Source organism: Gossypium raimondii, chromosome 7, assembly GCF_025698545.1.
Source record: "Gossypium raimondii isolate GPD5lz chromosome 7, ASM2569854v1, whole genome shotgun sequence".
Taxonomy (NCBI): Eukaryota; Viridiplantae; Streptophyta; class Magnoliopsida; order Malvales; family Malvaceae; genus Gossypium; species Gossypium raimondii.
The window spans coordinates 44,276,650-44,302,597 of record NC_068571.1 but is presented as its reverse complement, the minus strand read 5'-3'; the positions used below and the strand labels follow the sequence as shown (position 1 = coordinate 44,302,597).

Sequence of the window (25,948 nt, the reverse complement as noted above, 5' to 3'; positions counted from 1 at the left end):
ATTTTTCCTCTTCCTCGGGACCTTCAAAGTATTGATTTGGGGCTCTACTCTTGCCCTTTCCGTTTGTAACGATCTCCAAATTGTTTTGAGAACTCCACTCTGGCCTGCTTTGTTCCCGCTAGATCATCAAGGACAATAGGATTAGTTAGATTGCCCCTAAGGTTGGAACCTGAGCCTGTTTCGAAATTCACCGGTGTCAAGGTACTAGTCTGGTATTATGGTCGGATGTTAACAGTTACCCTTTGTGGATATGTATTCGGTTGTGCTTTGATGTTTGTTGGGGTAAAGCCTGAAAAATGAGCAGGGTTTTCATTATCATCTCTAAAGTAGACCGCTAGGTTTTTTCCTTTTTCTAACCCTTTATCCAATAACTGGGTTAACTGGCTCATCAGATTTCTTTGGACTTCTAGCATCTAATCCTTCATATTTTGTTGAAATTTGGTCAATTGCTCTAGCATCTGTATTTGCATCTGCTCTAATCTTTCAAACCTTTGGTCCATTCATTTAGTTTCTGTTCGAGTACCTTAACGGTGTTGGTTTTCCATATTAACTGAAATAATTTTAATCAATTAGGCTCTTTGGTGGAGTTTAATGCTTATGATGTAATGTAATGCAAATGCATGAAAAGAATGTAAAAAGAAAGAGAGGCATTGATTCTGAATTCAATTCCATTAGAACAACTTTTCTAGAGAACAAATTTCTTTACATAAAATGGATTACATATGCGGCTTTGCCCTCATATTCTAGGCGAAGACATCGATCTTTTCTTCGTATCCGGATGTTAGGATCAAATCTCGCAAATTTCCCAAAATCTATATCTACTATCTCTTTTTTGTTTGATCCGAGCCATGACCCATTGCTCCCCTGCGATGCTCTTTAGTTTCGTGACAGCTCTCAAATAATCCTCGTCGGTTTGAATCCTTAGGCAGCGAAGCATAGTCGTATGTTCCTCCACGAACTTCCAGCCTTCCTTCGTTATGTTTAATCAGTCCATATTCGGGCAGTCGCATTATATTCTACTTTATCAATAAATTCTTTTTCTATGACAAGATTTTCTATTTAGCAATCAAATTTGAATCAACACCTCTTTTCTATGTTGAAAATGCAAAGCAATCATAAACAAAACAAAACAAAACGGGTTAGTACAAAGCAAAAGTAAGCAAGAAAGAAACAAAAAGAGCACCTATTCAGGTGACCACTAGGGTTTGGTGTGGTTCTACTTAAGGTAGGCTCTTAGGGCTCACCATATGCAGTTTGGTTCTAAAGTAAAGGTACTTGAACCAGCAGATTCTTCAATCCTCACCCATTATAAACTCATATGGACCGAGTTCAGTTCAGGGGAATACATTTCCCTATGGCTGCATGGAGATGAAAATGTCACGAAGACATAGGTAGGGATGTATCCCGAAAGCGATCCACTATCCTGCACGGAGGTGAAGACCTCACGAAGGACTAGTTTCTCACTCCCACTTAAAAGGGTGCGACCAACGGTCATGCAATGCAGTGTGCAGAAATATATCAAAACTTAAACTAACACAGCAATTATAAACCACAATGATAAAGACCGAAATAAAGACGAATGAAATGCAATGAGGGGATCGTAAATTTAAACCAAATTATCAACTTTCGACAAAAAGACAAGAAATAATCAACTCGTGGCTTGACTCTCTTATTTTAGGTCCCCAGTGGAGTCACCAAGCTGTTGACACCATTTTTTTGTAAAACGGGGCCAACTTAAATTTTAAAAATGAAAACAAACACGGGAGTCGCCACCAATCCTTTTTTGATAAGGTGTGATTGGGTCACCTTGAAAAGTGGTTGTTTTGAATAAATAGTTCGATTTATTAAAACAACGTTTTTTGGTCTACGAAATTCAAAAAGATGGGTTCGGGAGTCTGTTACGCACGAGGAAGGGTTAGCACCCTCGACACGCCCAAAATTGGTACCTTGTTGATTAATTGGTGTCTTAATATAAAAAATGTGCAAAGATTTTAAAATACGATCCTTGTATTAAAAAACTTGTACAAATCAAATTACCCGTTAAGACCCTCTCATTTCGAAAAGAGAAAATGTCACACCCAGATATTTCACCTCCTAAAAAATGAGCTTGTCCAAAAAAACTCGTGCAATAAAATTTAAAAGGATATTCAATTGTTTAAGTCAGATGAAGAAATCGCAGCCCAATACGTTAGGGCACGATTTCTCAAAAGTCTAAACATTGAATATTGCCTTTATTATTTTTTTAGAAAAAATCTTCTTCTCGAGAAAACAATGTGCCATATCTAATGTGTTAGGACATAACGTATTGAATTCCCGATAATGAGCTTTTTATTTATGTTTTTTGATTAAAGAGCATTCTCGATTATTTAGATTCAACGAAAAAATTGAAACCCAATACGTTAGGGCTCAATCTTCTCGAAGATCCCAAATACCAAGTATTACCTTTATTTTCAAAATTTTCTTTTTTACTTAATTTGGGTAAAAATTGATGTAATGTTAAATTATGATAATGTAAGTAAAAATAATACGAGCAAAAAAAACGATAAATAAATAAGAAAAAATCAATCATGTATACACAATAACAAGTAATAAACAAATTAAAGCTAAAGCATTAAAAATAATAATAATAATAATAATAATAATAATAATAATAATAATAGGCATGTAAATAAATAAATAAATGAACACCAAGTGAAACAATTATAACAACAAAGAATATAGATAAAATTATAAAATATAAATATATATATGTACATATAAGAAAAATATATATGTATGTGAATTTTAAATATATATATATAATATACATATTTTAAAATATAATATATATATAAGTATGTATATAAAATTATGAAACATAGAAAATATATAAAAGTATGTGTATATATATATTTATAAAAATTAAAAATATGTTCGTACATGTATATATAATTAGATCTAAAATTAAAAAGTATGAATGAGCAACCAATAATAATAATAATAATAATAATAATAATAATAATAATAATAATAATAATAATAATAATAATAATAATAATAATAATAACAACAACAACAACAATAACAATAATCATAATAAAATCTAATTTGCTTACAAAATAACTAAAATAACAAAACAAATAGGCTAAATCGAATCTTGGAACAAAATTCCGGGTTCAAAACGCAAATAAACAAAAAAGGGATCCCCAGGGACCAGAATATAATGCGCCCAAAGAACAGAGGGTTGATTGAGCAAATATCCCCAACGTTATGCGCAGCGTTTTTGGCGCGGGCTAAAATGAAAAGCGCAGAAAATTACGTGGCCAAATTTCAAAAAAAACCGAAAAGGACCCCATTGCACGACGGCGCGAAAGCAAAGGGACCTTACGTGCAAATTACCCATTTTAAAAAAACACGCTGATCCTCCAGGCGGGTCGGGTCAAAGTCGGATCGGCCTCCCCAAAACGACGTCGTTTCAGCGCCTAGGGAGGCCAAATGAAACGGTGTTGTTTCACTAGGCTATTTAAGCCAAAAATCCTTCAAAAATTTTCATTTTTTCTTCCTTTAAAAAAAACTGAAGAAACACTCTCAACCCCCCTCTCCTTCTCCGGGCACCAGCCCAAAATCCGATGACGGTGCCGCCGTTTGTGGTGGCCAGAAAAAACAAAAGTTCCCTTTTCGAATCCCGCCACACGTGGAGCAAGGATCCTAGGCCAAAACTCCCGAAATCTCAGCCAAACCCGGTGGAACAATAAAGAAACGTTTCGTTTCTTTTCCTTTCCAGCGTGGCCTTCGACAGCGAGTAGATCAGCCGACTAAGGTGAGTCTTTATTCCCTTTTTCACTTTTGTTTATATACCCAGAGAAGAAAATAAAAAAAAAGAATATCTAAAACAGAAAAATGAAAGTCACCTTAAGCGCTTTATTTTTTTATAAAATGTTCGTCCAAAAGGATTAAGAAACTCTTCTGTACAGCATATTCAGCTTTATAGCCGAAAGAAAAGAATAAAAACTGAAGAAAATCCTCCCCCTGATACAAAAAGTATTCATTTTTTTTGTATTTCTTTCTGCTCTTTTTGTCCCTGCTTTGGTTGCTTTGCAGGTACTTGATGGTGACAAGTGGGCATGGTGATGGGACGTGCGGCGGTGGCAGAAGGGCAGTTGGCCAGAAGGCACTAGATGCAGCGCACCTAAGGTTAGGGTTTCTTTTTTCTGATTTGTGTTTTGGGCCATTTGAGTTGTGTACTATAATTGGGCTCAGTTGTAATTGGGCCCGGGGTATTGGGTTTGCTGATTTGTAAATTGGACTGGAAGCTTATGCGAGCCAATAACAGGTAGCTTCGAAGAGCTATTAACGGGAAGCTCCAGATAGCCATATATCGAGAAGTTCAAGCGAGCCATATCGAGAAGCTCCAGAGAGCCATTAATCAAGAAGCTTACAAAGAGCCTTTAATCGAGAAGCTCACGAAGAGTCATATATCGAGACGCTCATAAGAGTTGTGGTGTGTTTACAACACATGCAGAATCACAACCAATTGAGATGCTCCGAAGAGCTATTAACGGGAAGCTCGCAAGAACCATATAACGAGAAGCTCAAGAGGGCTAATATCGAGACGCTCTTTGGAGCATGTTGTGTACACAACATATGCAGGGCCACTACCAATACGGGAAATCCTGTATCCATCAAATTTCATTTATTCAATCGGGACTTGATGTTTGTCAGGGATTGTCAGATATAATATTAATTTCATATTCATAGCAACAATACAACCACATACACAACATTCAATTTAAGCATATAAATATACACAATTTAGTTACACAAACTTACCTTGACAAGTGTTCGTGAATTATAATCCACTAATCTGATACTTTTTCTTTTCTTTGATCCAATCCTATATTTGGTCTATCCGGATTTATATGAGTAAATTTAACATCAATTTAATATAATTCGTATTCAATTCAATCCTATTCAAATCTTAGGCAAAATTACCTTGACAATTTTGCAATGCGGTATTGAGGTCTTCTATCTTTTCCTTCAACTCTTCAGTCTTATTTAGGCTTGCTTTCAACTGAATAGCGGAGTTATGACTACGATATTGATGCAGTGATCTTTCTAATTCTGTTACCCGGACTCTTAATCCAATCTTTTCATTTTGGCTTTCTAACAAATCCTTTTCTAGAGCATCTTTTTGAACTCGAGCATCTTGAAATTTTATTTCCCACTGATCAGCTCTAATCTTTTTTTCTTTGATTTCTTGCTGCCATTATTCTGATGTTTTACCCAACCCAACAGTCCTCATTGACAAATGCAACTTCTTATAATCTGTTTTTAGACTGTCCAAGTCTTCCTCAGCCTTGTTCTTTCCTTTTCTCATTTTCTCGGCCTCTAACTTCTAGACATCGATGTCTAATCCTAGATGCATCTTTTCCACTTCCAACTGTTCTATCCTTTCCCCCAACTCTGAACTCCTTTTTTCAAAATCTTATTTTACGATCTCTAGCTCGGACGGGATCACTTGTAAGTGTTCTTCTTGTTGGGATCGACCCGATTAAGAAACAAGTAAAAAAATAGCGGAATAAATTAAGAAATTGAACACACAAATTTAACGTGGAAAAACCCCCCAAAGAGGGTAAAAAATCATGGGCAAAGATAATTTTACTATAATGGCAGAAGAATGAAGAGTACAAAAGATGAAGATAAAAACTAAACCCCAAAAACTTGAAAACAAAGAACCCTCAAAACGTAAACACAAAATTCTCTAAATGTGTTATGAATTCTAATCTCTAATGGTGTATTTTCTAAGGTTGAAAAAGAACCTATTTATAGGCTAAATTAGTAAGTCAAATAAACTATGCTAATAAATGCTAAATATATTATACTAATAAATACTAAATCTTCTAGAAAGAAAATACATTTTGTTTAACTTGACTTGCAAGCAATCTCTTAGAATTTGGGTCACACAACTTTAACACTTCTATTGGCCAAGTGTTTCCTTGGCTTGACACAGGGACATTGTCATTGACTTTTTTACCCCACCACCAATCATATTTGGGGATTGTCATGGGATTTGCGGCAAATCCTTTCATTTTTTGGGTTTGGTTCCAAGTGTTCGATATTTCACAAACCTTCATCTTTTAATTGTCACCCTCGTACGCATACTCACACTGAGCCAACCCTTGCGTTGCTGGTATAAACTGCCTTGACCTATACTGTCTCAGTTCAAGTAAAGGGGCATACCCAATAGCTCCCCATATCCCGAGTAGAGGGACCCAATCGAAGTCTCTACATCAATACAAAATCTCATCAAGGATCATCCAAGACGCTCTCCATTCAATGTCTTCGTCTTGGAGACCCTAGAGAATTGCCATCCACTTTTCTTTCGAAATATTGTCTTGCCTTGGGGTAGACACGAACTCTTTCAACAGAGAGTAGTTCTAGGAGAATACTCGATAAGAGACCTTTTCTACCCTCCAAAAGTGGGTATAGGACCATGCTAATAAGAGTTGTGCACACCTGATAAGCCTTCCTTCACCCACTCTCCAAAATGCACTCAAAAATCTAAAGGTTTTGGCCAAAAATACCAGGACGGGCGTGACCCTTTTGTCAAGTCAGTCAAATAGATCTAAACCTGCCTCATCTTTTTGCCCTAGTGCTTTGGGGAAGATGACCAACCCGTACATACTCAAGGCGAAAACGTCAACTCTTTTCTTCGTATCCGGATGTGCCAAGATCAAATCCCGCAAAATTTTTCAAAGGATGCATTCGCTATCTCCCCTTTGTTTAATTTGGGTCGCGACCCATTGTTTGTTCATCCCATTTTTACTCATTACCTTTTTTAAGACAATCGGGATGCTAGCAGGTCTAGAATAAGCTTTGTCAACTTGGATCCTCGGGAAACAGAGCAAAATTGTGTATTCTTCTACAGTAGGCACCAAATCTACTTTCCCAAAAGTAAATCAACTATAGGCGGGATTCTAATACTGGGCAAGAGCTCGGAATAAGTTCTTGTCCACTTTGACATCGAGTAAATAAGGCAAATCACTATAGTTACATTAGAATAACTGCTTGGTTTCGTCTTCCATTGGCCTCAAACCTCTTTCAACTCTTGGAGATTATTTTGAGTCACACTGATGCGAGTGAAATTCCATAATTCTGACATGTACCCCTCTGTCAGACTATCACCCTTCTCTTGTTGTTTCTTCTCGGACCATATCCGGACGGCCGCATTGTCTTCCACTTTATCAAGAAATCTGTTTTTCCATGACAAGCTCACTATTTAGCAACTGAACGTGAATCAACACCCTTTTCTATGATGAAAATGCAATGCAATCACAGCCAAAACAAAATGAAAAAAAGTCAGCATATTTCATACAAAGCTAGAATTTAAAGCAAGAAATAATAAATAGAGCATCTATTCGGGTGACCGCTAGAGGTTTGGTATGGTTCTACTTGAGGTAGGTTCTTAGGGCTCATTATATGCGGTTCGATTCTAAAGTAAGGGTACCTAAACCGATAGATTCCTCGATCATCACCCATTATACGCCCATACGGACTGAGTTCAGTTTAGGGGAATACGTTTCCCTATGGCTATACGAAGATGAAGATCTCACAAAAACATAAGTACGAATGTATCCCGGAAGTGATCCACTATCCTATACGGAGGTGAATACCTCATAAAAGAGTAGTTTCTCACTCTCACTTAAGAAGGGAAAAATTGAACGACTGTGCAATATGCGAAAAACACACAAAAAGAGACTTTTGAACCAATAAGACAGATATACTAGATCGATATACAACCCAAGATATCAAAACATGAAGGATGAAATGCAATAAAAGGATCGTAAATTTAAACCAAATTATTAATTTTCGATAAAAAGACCAAAAAGTAATCAGCTCGCGGCTTGACTCTCTAATGTTTATTCCCTAGTGGAGTCGCCAAGCTGTCGAAACTTTTTTTTTAAATTGACTTTTTATTTTTTAAAACAAAAATGGGAGTCGCCACCAATCCTTTTTATGATGTGTGATCGGATCACCTCATAATTTGATCGTTTTAATAAAAAGTTTGATTTACTAAAACAATGATTTTTTATCTACAAAATTCTGGAAATGGGTTTGGGAGTCGATTACGCACGAGGAAGGATTAGCACCTTCATGACGCCCAAAATTGGTACCTAGTTGATTACTCTATGTCTTAGTGTCAAGAATAGAAAATTTGAAGAGAATTTAAAAACACGTTCCCACCTTACATAACATTATTTTTAATTAAAATCACTTGAATAAATCAAAACGTATGTAAAAGGCCTTCTTATCTCGAGGTAACAAAAAGGTCCTATCCCGTAAAGTCACCGGCGATGACATCGCCACCTCCGGTAGCCGAAGTTGCAGAAAAGGGCCCTTTTTCGTCTCCGTATCACGGGGTACCAGATATAGGGCCAAAAACCCTAAAATCCCCACCAAAATTCAAAAAAACAAAAGAACCTTTCAGTTCTCGGTCTTCCTCCGATGCAAACTTTCGGCAAATCTCCTAGGATCCAACGGTCTTTCAAAATGGAGGGAGAAGACGGAGCGGCGAAAAAGGTAAAAAGTTTCCCTTTTTATTTTATTATTTATTTTCGAAATAAAAGATAAAAAAGTACAAAAGAATCACCTTTTTTCTTTGAATCCAATTTCTATTTCTCTCTCTATTTTTTAAAAAAAGTCCCCTAATACAATTTTTTCTCTCGTTTTTATAGCCATTATACATTGTTTCTTTTTACTATTTTTTCTACTGTTTCTTTTGCGTGTTGTTGCTGTTGTCCTTGTTATTTCTTTTTTACAAGTGTCCTTGGAGTCAACGACGGGACGAAGATAGTTGACAGTGGCAAACCTCGGGCGACGAGACCGCTGGCGAGGTGGAGGTGGCGGCGCGCAGGCTAGGGATTAGGGTTTCTGTTTCTAAAAAGTTCTTTTCGGCCACTGAAAGTTTGGGCCTCGGGGTTATTGGGTTTAGGGTTTGTATATTTAGGCCTTGGTTTTTGTGTATCATTAGACTTTGGTCTCTTTTATCATTATTATTATTATTATTATTATTATTATTATTATTTATTTTTGTTTATTTATTTTTGGTTTTGGGCCGGACTAAATTGGGCCTCTACACGGTTAAAACAAAATTAATCGCCTAATTGATCTAATTCGATTAATCGATCTGTTGCTAAATTTAGTTCGATTGAAAGTCGGTTAATTTTTTTAGAATTTCGGTTATTGCTTAATTCAGTTCGTAATCGGGTAATTAAACGAATTAACCGAAAAATAAATCGTATATTGTATATAATATATATTTTTGAACTATTAAAAAAAAAAGAAAATGAACATTAGCAATGTATTTTTTAAAATATATTTTGTACTTATTTTAACCAAAAGACAACAATATATAAATTTCGGTTAACCGATCGAATTAACCAAAATATTTTGATTCGATTAATTTCTTTAAAAAAAGTTTGGTTTGGTTAACGGTTAAAGATTTTTACATTTCGGGTAATTCGATTAATAGTAATTCAATTCAGGTATTAATCGAACCAACCGTTTGAACACCACTAATTCAAACCAAAACTAAGAAAATATGACTCGTCTTGTGAAATTTATACAAATACATGATATATATTTTTTATTATTAACCGCAATAACATTCATTACGTTCATAATCACAATAAAACTAAAAACATCATCCAAAAGATACAACGGTTGGGTTATCATTATGAAACAAAACCTAGGATATAAGCTAATTATTTGTATTTAAAAAACAAACTAAGACCTAAACGAAGATCTCAAAAAAAATAAAACTTGTAGCATTTTAATGCTAATTCCCCTCAATGAACCAAATTTTTTCTACAACTCATTACTTCTTTTCAAGTAATTGTTTGAACCAAAAAGCAGACATCTTGGGGTACCTCTGGAGATTGCTGTAATCAACATAAATGATGCCAAACCTTGAAGTATATCCTAATAACCATTCAAAGTTATCTAGCAATGACCATGCAAAATAGCCAGTCACGTTGGCTCCTTCATCAATAGCTTTCTTCAACTGAGTCATGTAATCCTTGAAAAACTTTATCCTTATTGTGTCTTTCAATCCATTTGGAAGTGTAGCATTTCCTGGATCATCCATACCTATATCACAAAATTCATCAATTTTAGTTCATTCCGCAAAGAAAACAAACGCATAAACCTAAACTCTTCCCATTTTGTTCATTCAATCATCGTTATGAGCCAGAATCTTAAGATCCTTTCTATTGGAAAATATTGCACAAAGTTAATAAACCAAGAATACGAATTGAATAGCTTGAGGTTTATTGGTCTTAATGATATTTCTTTGTATAGTTTATCTCGCAGGATTCAACAAGCTCTTCTGTTATAAAATGGGAACAAGAATCAACAATAGATCACAAAAAAATACTCAATAAACTCAAAAGGAAGAGAGGAGAACGATAGAGTTTTTAAGTGTGTTTAGAGTGAAAGTGAACCATGGTCTATATAGAAATTTTACTGGATAAAAATTGCAAAGGGAAGTGGATTTGACTTAGTGAAAAATAGTTTTAAAAAGGTTCAATGAACCTGGGATTGACTAAATATAGCTTAAACTGGTTAAGCTAATGCTAAATATAGGTGTTACTAGTTAAGTAATTTATTTTTCCTGAACTTTTAAATATTCAGTAAAAAGAAGTCCAAAAACAAAAAGTGGGCTCGATCACCGCGATATATCACAATAGGGAAATCCATCAATTTACACTACACTAGTAATTTAGGCCCAATTCTCACGTGTGTGAGTCCACCTTCTCTCGACTTATAAACAATGGTCTCAAAGTTTTTCTTAAAGAAGTCTAAATTTTTTCAACTACCCCCCACATATTTCAAAAGAACCAAGGACAAAATTTTGTTGAGTATCTTTTATTTATATATAATGCATTGGCTTTGGTATCTTTTAAACTATGAACCAAAATTAGAACGAATGAAACATAATTTACAGAGTAATTGGTGAAACAACAAGTTTCTATGAACCAATAATTCTTCACATAAATTAAAATTCTCATAAATCACATTATACATATACTATTGTTGTTTGACGTGGTTGTGGACTAATAGGCTATGTGCTTGCCTGGTTTTCATGAGTGCTCTAGAGACTCAACCATAAATCTCATATATGCAACCCCACTTCGCACTCATATAGGTTAATCCATGAAGTGTACTATGCAAATTAATACACCACCTATAATAATATGGATTTGATTAAGAGTTTTTACTCATCCTCACTTTCTTTATAGTTTTAGCATTATTTACACCATAGGAGGGACATAATTTCTATAATGTTAAACGAATCAACTAATGACTTCATTATTATACATATAAAACTAGTCCATGGGGTCTTCAATCACATAGGTTGGGTTTCTATCACTTTTGATATCACTATTTGGTTGTAGTTATATCCCCTTCAATATTTCATTTACTAGTTTCTTCCCCAAGGGATTTAGTATGAAAATTAGCTAAATTCACTTCTAACTACATAATCAATTGATATAACTCCATTGTGCTTTATCTCATCTCTATTAGACAAATGTGTCTATTTTTACCATGAAAAATTTGATTCTTTGCAATGGTTCTTGTCGATCAGTAGTCACAATGCATAGACACAGAAGTTGTTAGCTTTGTGCCCAATGAAGTACTTACTAAGAAAATTTTCAATGAATCATCCTCATTACCAATTCTATAGCAATAAATTGACTCCATGGTGGATTTTGCTCTAATAGTTGTTTGACTAATCTCCACAATATTGTGCCACCATCAAGGGTGAATATATAACCAATAGTAAATTTTATTTCATCTAAATTTGTAATCTAGTTAATAGTACTATATCCAAACTTCTTTAGAAGTTTCTTATCTCATTTGAATTTGTAAATCCACTAATTTACACTACACTAGCTATTCGGACCCAATTCTAATGCATGTCAGTCCACTTTCTCAACTTGGTTTTTACTAGCCCTATAAAATATAATGACTTATAAACATTAAGAAATGTGAGATTTGGTTCCTTTGAAATATTTCAATTTCCTACACCTTCTTCATACCAAGAAAATAGACTCTTATAAAATAATCATAAACTTTGTATATACCATTCCTAGTATATACTTACCATTTTCTGAGATAATAATATTCAGGTTCCCGTACTGCTCTTTTACATAAGTCATGGCTTTGTACATACCCCAAGGTACAATATAAAGCCACCCAGAATTTGCCTACACGGAGAAAGTTAGAGGCCATAATAAAAGGGAAATAATGAAGAGTGATGGGTTCTAATCCTATTGAAATTACCCTTAGACCAATTTGCACTCCATTCTTTGTGGCTATAAATTGTGAACACGATGTAAAACATCAATTGCGAATAATTAAATAAATAAATTTGTTCACTAGTTATGATAGAAAAACTAACTAGCAAAGGTTGCATTCCAGTCTGTCTGGTAGCTTGTGACATTTGATGGTGTTTTAGGGCTAGAAATATAACGAGTAGTATATTGGTTAATGCCTACATAATCAAATGAGCCATTCACCATCTTAACCTCTTCCTCAGTAAACTTAGGTAACCTTTCTCCAATAATTTCTTGCATTGTTTTTGGATATTCATCGTATCGAATGGGATGTAGAAACCTGTTCGAAAAGTGAATTACATTTAAGAATTTTTAAACCACGCATAAAAAGTCTATATAATAGAATTTTTAACATAATATTGAACATACCAACCAACATGAAAATCTCTAGCTCTTTGAGCTGCATAGTTATCAGCTTTTGATCTTGTAAGAGGTTCATACCAATTAAAATCCAAGAGAATGCCAATTCTCCCTTTCTGCTTTGCCTGAAGATATATCTAACTTTATATAAGTTTATAATCCTTAGGATTATCATAATCGAACAATTATGATATATATAAATGGTGAATATAAATGAAACTATCACCTCCTATTTTTTCACAATGGAAAGATGAATAGACCTGATATTTTTCACGATATTTTTTCACTGCTTTGGCATGGGATAAGATCAAATTATGTCCAACAATGTAAGGTTCAATGGCTGAGTTTCCAGTATTGCAATTTCCAACTTCCTTGGAACACCTTAAGGGAGGAATGACACCATTATCGAAGCCAAGAGCAGCCACAATCCTTGGTTCATTAAAGGTAAACCAATTCTTAACTCTATCACCAAATGTCTTAAAGCAAAACTCTGCATAATCGACATAATCCTCTCTACAAAATCACAAAATTAAATGTTAACCTCTTAGATCAAATTTGAGATTACACAATTACAATATTACTTAAGTTTCATCAACATAATTAATATTCAACTCATTCAACTTTTTCTAAGTTTCTTTTCATATATTTGGATCATCGAATCCCATATAATGAATTTGTGTCAGAAATAGGAAAAATGTTGTTCTACTTACACAAATTGGTGGTTCAAGAACCCATTGTACTTCTCCTGAAGAGCTAGAGGGAGATCAGAGTGGTATAAGTTTCCATAGGGAGTAATGCCTGCAAAAGCAATAAATTAGATAAAGTGTTCAATATTTCATAGAAATAAAAAGCCAAGGTCTAGAATCTAGGTGCTTAAGGTCCCAAAACCTCGACGCAATAAAAGATAATTGTAATGACTTGATTTTTATCGGTGTTGAAAATTTCAGTATTAAATTTGAATTGGTTAAGTCGAGCTGTCTGAAAATTTTAGATGAGAATGTGATGATTCGAACACAAAATTAGGAAATAAAATTTATTAGTAATTAAATTTATTAAGCTAGTATATAAATAATACAATGACTAAATTGCAAGGTGAGTAAAATGTAGGACGTAATTTAAGCTTAGAGCAAGCCTTTGTTGGGCTATTAAACATGCCCTTAAAAATAATTATTCCTTAATTATATAAGGATAAGGGCCTAACAAGATCATGACCATAGAATTTGTTAAGTCGAAAAAACTAAGAAAAAGGTGAATTGGTATTTTAAAAATCTTTGCAAACTTTTCTAAATAATGAGGGAAGAAAAGAAAAGTTTGGACGATTCAATTTATAGTGGTGCTACCTCAATCACTTACTTCCACTACCTTGGTATACCTCAACCAATGATTTACCAACACTTTAGTTGAAATTATTGCCTTTTAAGGAGAAGGTATAACCTTTACAATTGTTATTTTTTTCACAAGGATAAGATAGAACCTTCCCCTTAATTTTTGTGGTTAAATTAGAACCCTCTAGTTTTTACAAGGTTAAACTATAACCCTTTACAAATTACTTAAGGTTTTATACTTCAAAAATTTTAAGTGGCTCTTGCAATACAAAAGAAAGATGTAAATAATAAAAACCTCTCAAAGGTGTGTGTTTACAAGTATTAAGTTTTCTCCCTTAAAGAATTGAAATGACAATGATAAAAAGATCTAACAATAAGCACCTAAGAGATATCTACAAGAGAAAATGAAGAATTTAAGGTTTTTCTCTTGATTTCTATGTTTGAATGTTCATCTCTTGTACCTTGAAGTGTTCTTGTGTGTATATATAAAAAGGGAAAAATTTGTGACCGTTTATAGCCGTTACGGATAACTGATCTGACGTCAAATGTAGTAGTAATTTTAGTATTTTTTTTGCACTTAAAGAGCTTGTTTTTTAGCAGTTTTAATATTAATTATTGCATTTTCAGCAATTAGTAGGCTAGTAGTAAAAGCTAATAAAATAAACATTTTTACACATTTTCTGATGTGTTGATAACTTGTAAGGTCGATTCGGGGCTCAAGAAGTTCTAATAGGTTAATTAGGTGTGCAGGAAGTCATTTTGGGCCCAAGACTGCATGGAATGAAGGTCGACACAAGCATCCTGTGGCGCGACACGACAACTGCAAAGCATCCGAGGTCTGAATTATGTGCAACATCCCGATGAGGTAATCCTTGGCATCCTGATGTGGCATAGTAGCTTGTGCGTGGAATGACATCAATAGCCTTATTTGTAAGCAGTCAAAGGTACCGTTTGATATCAAGCATTTATTAGTATTGGAGGCATATCAAGCATAAAGTGCACATATTTTAGCCTATAAATAAGAGGCTTCTATACACAAATTAGGGCATCAAACACAGATATTTCTATATACAATTTTCTTTCTTCAGTTCTTTAGTTTTAGTTTATTTTTATTCTTCCGTAGTCGGAAGATTCTATTCCGATGTGAAACGTTTGTGAGTGGAGATTGTTCAGAACTCGCAGTTCAATATATTTATCCATGAGAATTCTCTTAACTCTTATCTTCTATTATTTTATTTATCTTCCGTTAATCTAGCTAATTAATGTTTATATGAATATTAGGATAGATTATTGTGATTTATTTATATCTTGCATGATTCGGTTATTAAACTGATTTATCTGTTTAGTGATTATTTATTTGAAATTGGTTGTTTATTCAAGAGTACTTAGTATATTAGGGAGTGACACTCCTAGTAGAATGCTGAAACAAGTGAGACCGAAAGGGTATCCTGTCAAGTATAACTTGTGCCAAGTGGTGAGACCGAGAGGGCATCCATATGCCTAGGAAGAGACTAGAAGGTTGACTTAGGTGGTAATCTTTAGTGAAGATGAGACCGAGAGGGTATTCTTAGCTAAGGGTGGTAAATAACTCAATCAATGATAATTAAATATTTAATTAGATAATTAGGAATTTAATCGATCATAGGCTAGAGGCTCGCATCACTGACACTAGGAATAGGAAATTCTAATAGGTTAATTCAAGTTAGTTAATTTAATTATTTTAATTAATATATTAATTTGGATCAACACTACTAATTCGTGACTTGATTAGATTAATAATTATTTTTTGTAATTAATTTAATAATAATTTCTCCAATCTGTATTCCTTTAGGTACGATCCTCAGAATACTTCTCACGTATTTTATTGTAAACAAAACGATATTACAATTTGACTTGTACGCTTGCAAATACCGCACTTAAATATTTTTATTTTTATTTGCACGATTTTTACTCTAAACATTCACACATTTGGAGGCGATCAATAGTTTCTAGCCATTGGAAGCATTGCAGATAGACCCGTATTAATACAACTCACAAGAAGTATAGATAGAAGCAAACTTGTATGGGTAGAAGTCCCCTTAAGTATCGGTAGAAGTATGGAGGTATGCTTGAAGTGCTCTCTGACTTACTTCTACTGGTAGAACTTCCCCCCAAGTATTGGTACAACTTCCTAGATTTATATAAAATGAGTTTAAAAACATTTTGGGTTGACTCAAAAGAATTTAGATAAATTAAAACACATTTAAACATGTTTTTAAGTACTTTTACAAGTCTTTGAAATGATTTAAAAATGTTTAACAAAATTTCTAATAATTATTTTCACCAAATGACTCGAAAATATAAATAAAATTTTATCTTAAATGTTGTTATATCAAAATCTTGGACGTCAAAACTAATAGGATTCCACTAAATAATGTCACATTAGTTGATGCCATAGGATTATTAGATTTTTCTTAATTTAATTAATTTATTCATGTTAATATGTTGGTGAGTGGGAGAGAGAACCAAATTAACTCATTTCATCTTCTCTCCCATCGAACCAAAAGAGAAAGAAAGGAGAAAAACTTTCCCAAATTCATCTTTATTGTCAAACCAAATTATTGAGACAACGCTGGGACATTAAAGGTTAAAGGGAAGATGAGGGTCGTAGACAGATAACCTTAATTCGGTATGTGTTAACTTAATATATTCTTATTCCATGTTTAACTTGATGTTTAATTGTTGATTCAAATTTATCATAAATGAAAGCATGACTTAACTTATATGTTTGTTTATGAACATAGTTAATGACAATCCAAGGTATGATAAGTGAACAGGTAAGTTACTATGCTTTATGCTATGTTTCAAATAAGATGGTTATTAAGTGCTATAGTTATTAAATCAGTGATATAAAGTTGTGATGGAAACTAAAGTGATGCTAATTAAGCTAGATGTTTTGAAGAATAATTGATGTCATGAAAGAATAGAAGTGAAATAAAAACAACATCATGAAACATATTAAATTACTTGGGACATGAGATTGAGATGCAATTCTGGAAGGCACATTGATATATGGTAATGTATGAAGTAGGAATTTTAATGTGTTAAGTCGAATCAGTTCGATAATTAGACTTTAATACTATTGTTATTTGTCATTGTTTTATGTTTACCTCTTTAATTCAAATTATGATAACACTACTGAACTTCTTTGCTCAACGTTCAATTTTGTTTATCTCCGTATGTAGGTTTTGACTAGATCTCAATAGTGAAGAGGTCGGCAGCATTCAGGACTCAAATTCCAACTCAACAAAGTTTTTTTTATAGTTTTGTTCCATTTTGAAGCAAGTTGGCATGTACCTAAAGTTGTTATTTAGTCTGGAGTCCATATTAATTTTTTAGTACCTATAAGCTAATGGCTTGTGATTAAAGTGTGGTTATATTTGTATAATGATAAGTAATCATGTAATGCTATACCTATGATGAAACACATGACCTTAATGACATGTTTAAGTTATGTTTGGTGTCTTACTTACATGCCAAGTAAATGGAATTGATGCAATAAATTGTGATGTTGAGTACAGGATTGTAACCATGTGTTTGAATGCGGTTGACTATGCTTAGACGGTGTTTATAACTTGATTTTAGTGTCTCCTAATGTTTGGAAATGATTTGGTATTGTTTTGGTTCAAATTAGGTGTGTTTTGGGGTCATTTTTGGGTCTTGACAAACTTCTACCAATACAAGTGGTCAAATGTATCGGTACAAGTCAGTAGCCAAAAATGAACAATAGCAGGGACTTCTACCGATAAAAGTCTAGACTTCTACTTGTACAAGTATGTCAGAACAGGGTTTCTCCCTGCTTTGACTTGTTTTGACCTAGGGATACCCAAATTTGGTCTAAGATAATCTCCAAACACCTAGAACTTGTCTAAAAAATTATTTTAAAGTGTTTGGAATGACTTGAATTTATTTATAATTAAAATGAATGGTTCATATAATATGATAAATGCTTGATGCTTGTGTTGACATTGAAAGAGAAGTTAGTCCGAGTTGCTCTAGTAACAAATGTGGTGCTTCACATTCAAACTCAACAACTGAATTGATGTAGGGTGTCACAATAAATATTTGATACGATTACTTTATTATAAAATTGAAAATTGCTATCAAATAATGTAAATTCATTTCATTTACCTTTCTTAACCAAGTAATTGATCATCCTATTGTAATAAGCAACTCCTGCCCAATTCACTTTTCCAACTCCCTCTACAAAAATATAAAATAAATCATACGATTAATTTAAAAATGGTAATTAAAGAAGAAGAAAAGCAAATGGAACAATAATTAAAAAAAATTGAGCCATTGTTGCAATACCAGGAAAGATCCTTGACCACGAAATAGAGAACCGATAAGCATCAAAATTGAACTTTGCCAGTAAATCTACATCTTCCTATAGAAAAATAGTGGGGCATGAATTAAAGCAAAACATCTTAATATTAATTAGATCATATTATGATTATATTCTAATTTATATTATGTTAAAAAAGAGTGTGTTAGGAATTTTAACTATCTATGCTCGAACAACAATTAGGATAGTTGTTTTTGGGACAGTCAAAAATGACATATTTGGGTATTTTAAATGTTCTAAGTAGCAAAAAGAAAAAAGAACAAAAAAAAAAGAAGAGAATTTTGTGCTACACTATAGAATTATCATTTTATCTTTTAAATGGCATGAAGAAGTAGAGAAGCTTGAGATAATTGAATATGTTTATCCTTATCCTTTCTTTTTTCGTAAGAGAGTATTTGAAGTTGCTAGAAGATTTGTTTATGAGTCTTTTATAAAATAATTACTCAAGATAATTTAAGTGATAAATCCAGCTTTTAGATAAAAGTTTAAAGTCTATCAAAACCTTGTTGAAAGGACTCTTGTATTAATCTATAAATAGACTATTGATTGACTTCCTCTTTAGTCATTTGAGTGTATTTAGACATTCTTTGTTTAGGAACTCGCTCCTTGTTTAGGAATTTTAATAGGGATTGTTTATAAAGAGATATTGGATGTAATGTGAGATATTTATGGAGAGTAATTTATTAAAATTTAGGTTTGGGGCTATAATTATCCATTGAGAGAGAAGATTGAGTTTTAGCCGGTAGTTATACCGAATGAATTGTTAAATAGAATCATTTTTTAAGTAAGGTTCCACAGACGTAGGATTGGTGAATCTGAATTGCATTAATAAAAATTATGTATTGATTTTCTCTTTACTTATCTCTTTGACTCACTTACATTTTAGATTTGTTATGTTTATCCCAATTTTTGTTTCAACAATAGCTAATACAAAATTATTTTAAATGAGTGCAAATGGAAGATTTTTTCAAAGTGAAGCAAAATTTTAAGTTACCTTGTAATGGTGGTACTGATCATCAGCCACATCAGCAGTATCATTATTGGCAATGTGGCCTGTTCCAACATTTGCAAACGAACAAAGTAGTAACACAATTTACCAAAAATATATATTAATTGTAATTAATTGGGTAATGTTTGACATTATAGTGGGTTTTGTAGGACTATAGTGAAAAGATAAAATTGAGGAGATCACAGTCATTTAATTAAGATACATCAAAAATTAGGAAATTGTGATAGTGACTTGGATTGAATATGTTGATTTTCTCTCTGAAATTGATTTAATTAGTTAATAAAAAATCTATATTTTTCAATGCAAATCCTTTTTCTCCTTTTATTTAAACCATTAACTGCCAATTAATTGCTAATTTTCTAAGTAGAAACAATTAATTATATAATAAATGACGCCAAACAGTAGACATCCCACGACCAGTCTCTTGGGCACAAGCATTTTATTTTAAAATTGTGATTTCTTGATAAATTTAGGTAAAAAGATTTTTCTATCTTTCTCAATTTTAATATTTAGTAAATTGATCCCTCTAAAAAGGTGAAATAATTTAGTTACCAAGTGAATAACTAAAGATTCTATCATTTATTCTACTTTTGATCCGTATAATAATAATTTATTTCTCAATCTTTAAAAATTCTATTAACTTGATTCTATTTATAAGAATTTTATGACTAACTAATAATTTTATTATTTTTAGATTTTTTTATAATTGGAATCAAATTGACAAGATATGTAAATATTAAAATTTAAATTTGTTATTACACCAATAAAAAAGATAAATTGCCATAAAAAGTGAAATTATTAATTGTCCTTAGTTACTTACTTTTAAAATTAACGAAATTGCTCCGCTTTTTGTTAGAGAGAACAATTTTCTAAATATCAAAATTAAGAGGGATTGAAGAGGTCTTTTACCCTAAATTTATCAAGTTTCACTTAAATTTCCAAAAAAAAGAAAAAAGATAAGCAACACCCAATGTCACTAAACTATCATTAAGTTGACTTTGTTGTCACTCAATTCTAAAAAGTTACAAAATGATCATTGAACTATTCAAAAGTTTTTTTTAAGTCCAATAACAAGCACCAGGTGACAATTCGATGATTGGTGCTCTAGATCGATACCCATCGATGAGGAGAAGTACATATCTTAGATTCAAGTCGATCAGAGAGATAGTGTTAAAGATTAAAGAAGGAAGTTGTTTAAATTTTAGTTCGTAAATTTGTGACATTTAAAGTTATTGTATAATAATAAAAAAACTGCAATGCAAAAGAGAAGGGAAATGAGAGCTTTTAATTAGTGCAGACAACGTGAATTTGAACTAGATCATACAACAACGATTTTAACAGCTCATTGACTTAAATAAAAGACTTTAGAATAGCTCAGTGACAATTTTGTAACTTTTTGAAATTGAATAATCAAAACATAAATTTACTAATAGTTTAAAAACCTTATGAAAAAAAGAAATCAGCTCAATTTGAATCCACAAAATAGTCATATAAACTCAAGTTGATTTGAATTAGAATCGATTTCAATTTTAGAGGTATTAATTAGTATTAGTATTACCTGGTTGTTTTACATAAACATCCCAAATGCTAGGTCCTCGGCCACCCTTATTAGCCATCCCTTCAACTTGATAAGCTGAAGTTGAAGTTCCGAACACAAAGCCCATCGGAAAGCTCTCTCTGCTAAGCCCTCCAGTGTCCATCACCGCCACATTTCCGATGCCGATGATCACAGCAAAAGCGAAGCATAACAGCATTCGCTTCATCACTGTAACTTTAACTGTGAAAAATCAAAGAAAATGTAGAAAAATAACATTCAATGAATGAATGAACAGCTATTTATAGATAGGATTTTTTTTTAATGGCATAGAATGAATGATGGTCCACACAACATTTAATGGATTTGATAGTTAATTTTCACAAATTTAGATTTTAGTTTAGTTAATTTAAGATAACAATTAATATATTTAAAAAAGTAATAATGATATGATTTTTTATAAGTGAAATTTAATAATTTAAAAATTAAATTTAAATTGAATCGAATATATTTTAAAATATATTCATTTTATTATTTATGTTCGAATTCGATAACAACAAAATATATTTTTAAAAATATTACGATATGACTTTCAATAATCTTCCTTTTATCGGATTATTGCTGATATAATCATAAAAATATGTTTTCAAAAATTTTAACTAAATTTCAGCCAATCTAAACCTAATACTAACCCTTCGTATATTCTTTAAACAATGTATTACATCTATTTTAGAGTCTCTATGTTACAACTGATTATTTATTCAAATGATTAATAATTTTAAAATTACTCTTAAAACCTACCAAATTCTTTCATTTATTCAAATCTTTACTTTCAAGTCATATTTCTTTATTGTTTATAACTAGAAAATGAAATAAAGTTATCAAATTTAATTTTCAATGTACTTCAAAGTTTTTTTTGAAAAATTTTGTCTAGTAAATATTAATAGAATATATTGTAAACCATGAATATCCATATCTATCTCGCAATAGCATTTATTACGTCTATAATCATAATAACCACATCCAAAATACACAACCGTCGCTTTATCATTATGAAACAAAACCTAAGATACAAGCTAATTATTTGGATCTAAAAAGGAAAAAAAAAAAAACTAAGGCCTAAGGAAACAGCTCAAAAGAAAACTTCTAGCATTTTCAATGCTAATCCTCCTACTTTTTATTTTGTTTCCCATTATCCCTCTCAATGAACTGATTCTTGCTGCAATTCATTGCTTCTTTTCAAGTAATTGTTTGAACCAATAAGCAGACATCTTGGGGTATCTCTTGAGATTGTTGTAATCAACGTAAACGATGCCAAACCTTGAAGTATATCCTAATAACCATTCAAAGTTATCCAACAACGACCACGCAAAATAGCCGGTCACGTTGGCTCCTTCATCAATGGCTTTCTTCAACTGAGTCATGTAATCCTTGAAAAACTTTATCCTTGTGGTGTCCTTCAATCCATTTGGAAGTGTAGCATTTCCAGGGTCATCCATACCTACATCACAAATTTCAACTCAGCTCAATTGGTTCATTCAATCACCGTTATAAGCACTTAAAAAATAATCGTATACTTACCATTTTCTGAGATAATAACATTCATGTCCCCGTACCGCTCTTTTATATAAGTCACAGTTTTGTACATACCCCAAGGGACAATGTAAAGCCACCAAGAATTTGCTCTTGGACCAATTTGCACTCCATACTTTGCATCTACAAATTGTGAACACAATGTAAAACATTGGTTTCATTATGTTCTCTAGTTATGGTAAGAAGACTTACTGGCAAAGGCTGCATTCCAATCTGATTGGTAGCTTGTAACATTTGATGGTGTTGTAGGATTAGAAATATAGCTAGTAGTATATTGGTTAATGCCTACATAATCAAATGAACCATTCACCATCTTAACCTCTTCCTCAGTAAACTTCGGCAGCCTTTTGCCGACTATTTCTTGCATTGTTCTGGGATACTCGCCATACCGAATGGGATGTAGAAACCTATAAGAAACTTGATTAATAAAGTAGACAATAATCCTTTTTCACTACAAAAAAGATTCTAGAAACATACCAGCCAACATGAAAATCTCTAGCTCTTTGAGCTGCATAGTTATCAGCTTTTGATCTTGTGAGAGGTTCATACCAATTAAAATCCAAGAGAATACCAATACTCCCTTTTTGCTTTGCCTAAAGATATATCCAGGTTCATATCAGCCTATAATCGCCAAGATTATCAAAATCAATTATTACAATTGGATAGATGAATGGACCTGGTATTTTTCACGATATCTTTTAACTGCTTCAGCATGGGATAAGATCAAATTATGTCCAACAATGTAAGGCTCAATGGCGGAGTTTCCATCAGTGCAATTTCCAACTTCTTTGGAACACCTTGAAGGAGGATTGATGCCATTATCAAAGCCAAGAGCAGCCACGATCCTGGGTTCATTGAATGTAAACCAGTTCTTGACTCTATCACCAAATGTCTTGAAACAAAACTCTGCATAATCAGCATAATCTTCCCTGAAAAAAATCACAACAAAACTTTCAAAATTACACAATTACAGAGTATTTGAATTATCATATCCTCACATAATGAATGTCGAAAACACGTTGTACTTAACACAATTTGACGGTTCAAGAACCCATTGTACTTCTCCTGAAGAGCTTGAGGGAGATCGTAATGGTACAAGTTCCCATACGGAGTAATACCTACAAAAGCAATGAATCAGCTTAAGACAATGCCAAAATGCAGAAATACGAATATTTTATAACTCAAATTCATTTTATTTACCTTTCTTAACCAAGTAATTGATCAACCTATTGTAATAATCAACTCCCTCCCAATTTACTCTTCCAACACCCTCTACAAAAATATAAAATAAATCAAAGGGCTAATTTGAAAAATAGTAATTCAAGAAAAAAAATCAAATTAAAACAAATAGAGCCCTTGTTGCAATACCTGGAAAGATCCTTGACCATGAAATAGAGAACCGATAAGCATCAAAATTGAAATTTGCCAACAAATCTACATCTTCCTATGGAAAAATTAATGGAAACACATCAATGTTTTGTTTTAATTTCTATTTGTTGGAAAAAATAAACAAACGAAATTTGAAGTTACCTTGTAATGGTGGTACTGGTCAACAGCAACGTCAGCAGTATCATTATTAGCAATATGGCCTGAAATTACGAGACAAATTTTAAATACTGTAATAATTAATCACTAATTTTCTGGGTAGAAATAATTAATTATATAATAAATGATACCAAAACAGTAGACATCCCACGGACAATCTCTTGGGCAGGGTGATACTGATATCCCACGTGCATTTTGTTTTTGATAAATTTAGGTATAAACATCTTTTCAATCTTTAAATTTTGATTCTTAATTGATTTAAAATAATAATAATTTTGTTTTTTATTTTTTCGATGCTATAATAATAATTTTAATTTTTAAAAAAATCACAACAAATTTATACTTTTTGGCTTACAAATTTTTAAAATCAAAAATATCAAGATATTAATGTCTAAATTTGTTATCAATTGATGAAAAAAGTGAACACCAGTACTAATCGTCGTTAGTTGCTTATCATTGAAACTGAGTTGTTCCATTCTTTGAAGAGGGACCAATCCACTAAATATCACATTTTGAAGCAATTTTGACTCAAATGCCAATAAATAAATAAATAACGAAATGACTGAAATCAGGTGAATTAGTACCAGTATTACCTGGTTGTTTAACATAAACATCCCAAATGCAAGGTCCTCGGCCGCCTTTATTAGCCATCCCTTCAACTTGATAAGCTGAAGTTGCAGTTCCGAACACAAATCCCTTCGGAAAACTGTCTCTGCTAAGCCCTCCGGTGTCCATCACCGCCGCATTTCCGATGCCGACGATCACAGCAAAAGCAAAACATAACAGCAACGGCTTCATCACTGTAACCTAAACTGCGAAAAATCAAAGAAAATGTAGGAAACTAAACAGTGAATGAATGAATGATTGAGATTGTGAAGAAGGACTCCGCTATTTATAGATAGGATTTTTTTTATTTTACTTGGTTCATGTCAGAGTTGGTTATTTTTCTTTTTCATTATCAATTATTTTAACTTTTTGTAAATTCTTTTTTTATCTAACTATTTAATTTTATTTTTTTGTTGTGCATCCTAATTTTATCTTTTAAAATTTACATAATAACAACTTTAATTCTTAATATTTATAAATTATGTCAATTTAGTATTAATTCTCTCACAATTACATAATATTATTTGTTTATAAAAATATATTATTTAAAACTTAGTCAACAAGCATGGAATCAAAATCACATATTATGATGGTAGTAAATCATAGATTTTCTATTAAAAATAATTTCGAGATTCATAATTTTTAAATATCCTTAAGCTTCTTTTTGTTTTTTTACGAAAAGGAATATTCAACTTCGAAGATTATACTTCATTTGTAAGTGATTTTAGAGTCCTCTATAATATTAATTGATATTGCATTCAAACAGATAAAACAATCGCCACTAAATTCTGTTTTTCATTTGAAATGAAATATAGAATTTAATTTTCAATGTACTAAAAAGATTTTTTATTTTCTAAATATTAACTGAAAATATTTCAGATTCAACTCTCTTTTGCATTTATTTGCCAAGTCTAGGCTTATCCTCAGATTCCGATCCGGGATTTGGTATAAAATAAATCCCACGTCATACTTTCTAAATAAATTTAGGATTAATTTCATCACATATTCCAAACTCTTTAACCGTCGATTCAATAATAATTAAAAAAATTATAATTCAATTTATTCAATTTTTTTATTGATTTTAAATGTCCTACTTAGTGATCGGTTCAATCCCGTTATTCAAATCGGTACACCAGTCGATTCTCAATCCAACTAGTTCGGTTTAATTCCAATTACATTGGTTCTAATTAAATCGTCAAAGTAATAGTATCATAT

At 32.3% G+C, this 25,948-nt stretch overlaps 2 protein-coding genes across 4 annotated transcripts; both read right to left on the bottom strand.

Moving 5' to 3' along the window:
- Positions 1–9,788: 9,788 nt before the first annotated feature.
- Positions 9,789–21,270, bottom strand: LOC105789042 (beta-glucosidase 44). 3 transcript variants are annotated; one of them, XM_012616244.2, is made up of 11 exons: positions 21,014–21,269; positions 19,441–19,499; positions 18,413–18,488; positions 18,233–18,304; positions 13,448–13,535; positions 12,998–13,250; positions 12,747–12,862; positions 12,443–12,657; positions 12,325–12,356; positions 12,146–12,248; positions 9,789–10,128 (listed from the first exon to the last, which is right to left on the bottom strand). In XM_012616244.2, the coding sequence occupies exons 1-11, from the start codon at positions 21,216–21,218 to the stop codon at positions 9,857–9,859; spliced, it is 1,491 nt and encodes a 496-aa protein (XP_012471698.1). In that variant the 5' UTR covers positions 21,219–21,269; the 3' UTR covers positions 9,789–9,856. The 3 variants fall into 3 exon arrangements, with proteins under 3 accessions (XP_012471698.1, XP_052489649.1, XP_052489650.1); XM_052633689.1 differs by lacking the exons at positions 12,146–12,248; positions 12,325–12,356; XM_052633690.1 differs by lacking the exons at positions 12,146–12,248; positions 12,325–12,356; positions 18,413–18,488; positions 19,441–19,499 and having other exon boundaries at positions 21,014–21,270.
- A 696-nt stretch (positions 21,271–21,966) lies between these two features.
- LOC105789032 (beta-glucosidase 44) lies at positions 21,967–25,005 on the bottom strand. The gene is made up of 10 exons (XM_012616232.2): positions 24,721–25,005; positions 24,113–24,171; positions 23,951–24,026; positions 23,783–23,854; positions 23,613–23,700; positions 23,259–23,511; positions 23,060–23,175; positions 22,775–22,989; positions 22,571–22,705; positions 21,967–22,490 (listed from the first exon to the last, which is right to left on the bottom strand). The coding sequence occupies exons 1-10, from the start codon at positions 24,923–24,925 to the stop codon at positions 22,216–22,218; spliced, it is 1,494 nt and encodes a 497-aa protein (XP_012471686.1). The 5' UTR covers positions 24,926–25,005; the 3' UTR covers positions 21,967–22,215.
- Between the last annotated feature and the right edge of the window lie 943 nt (positions 25,006–25,948).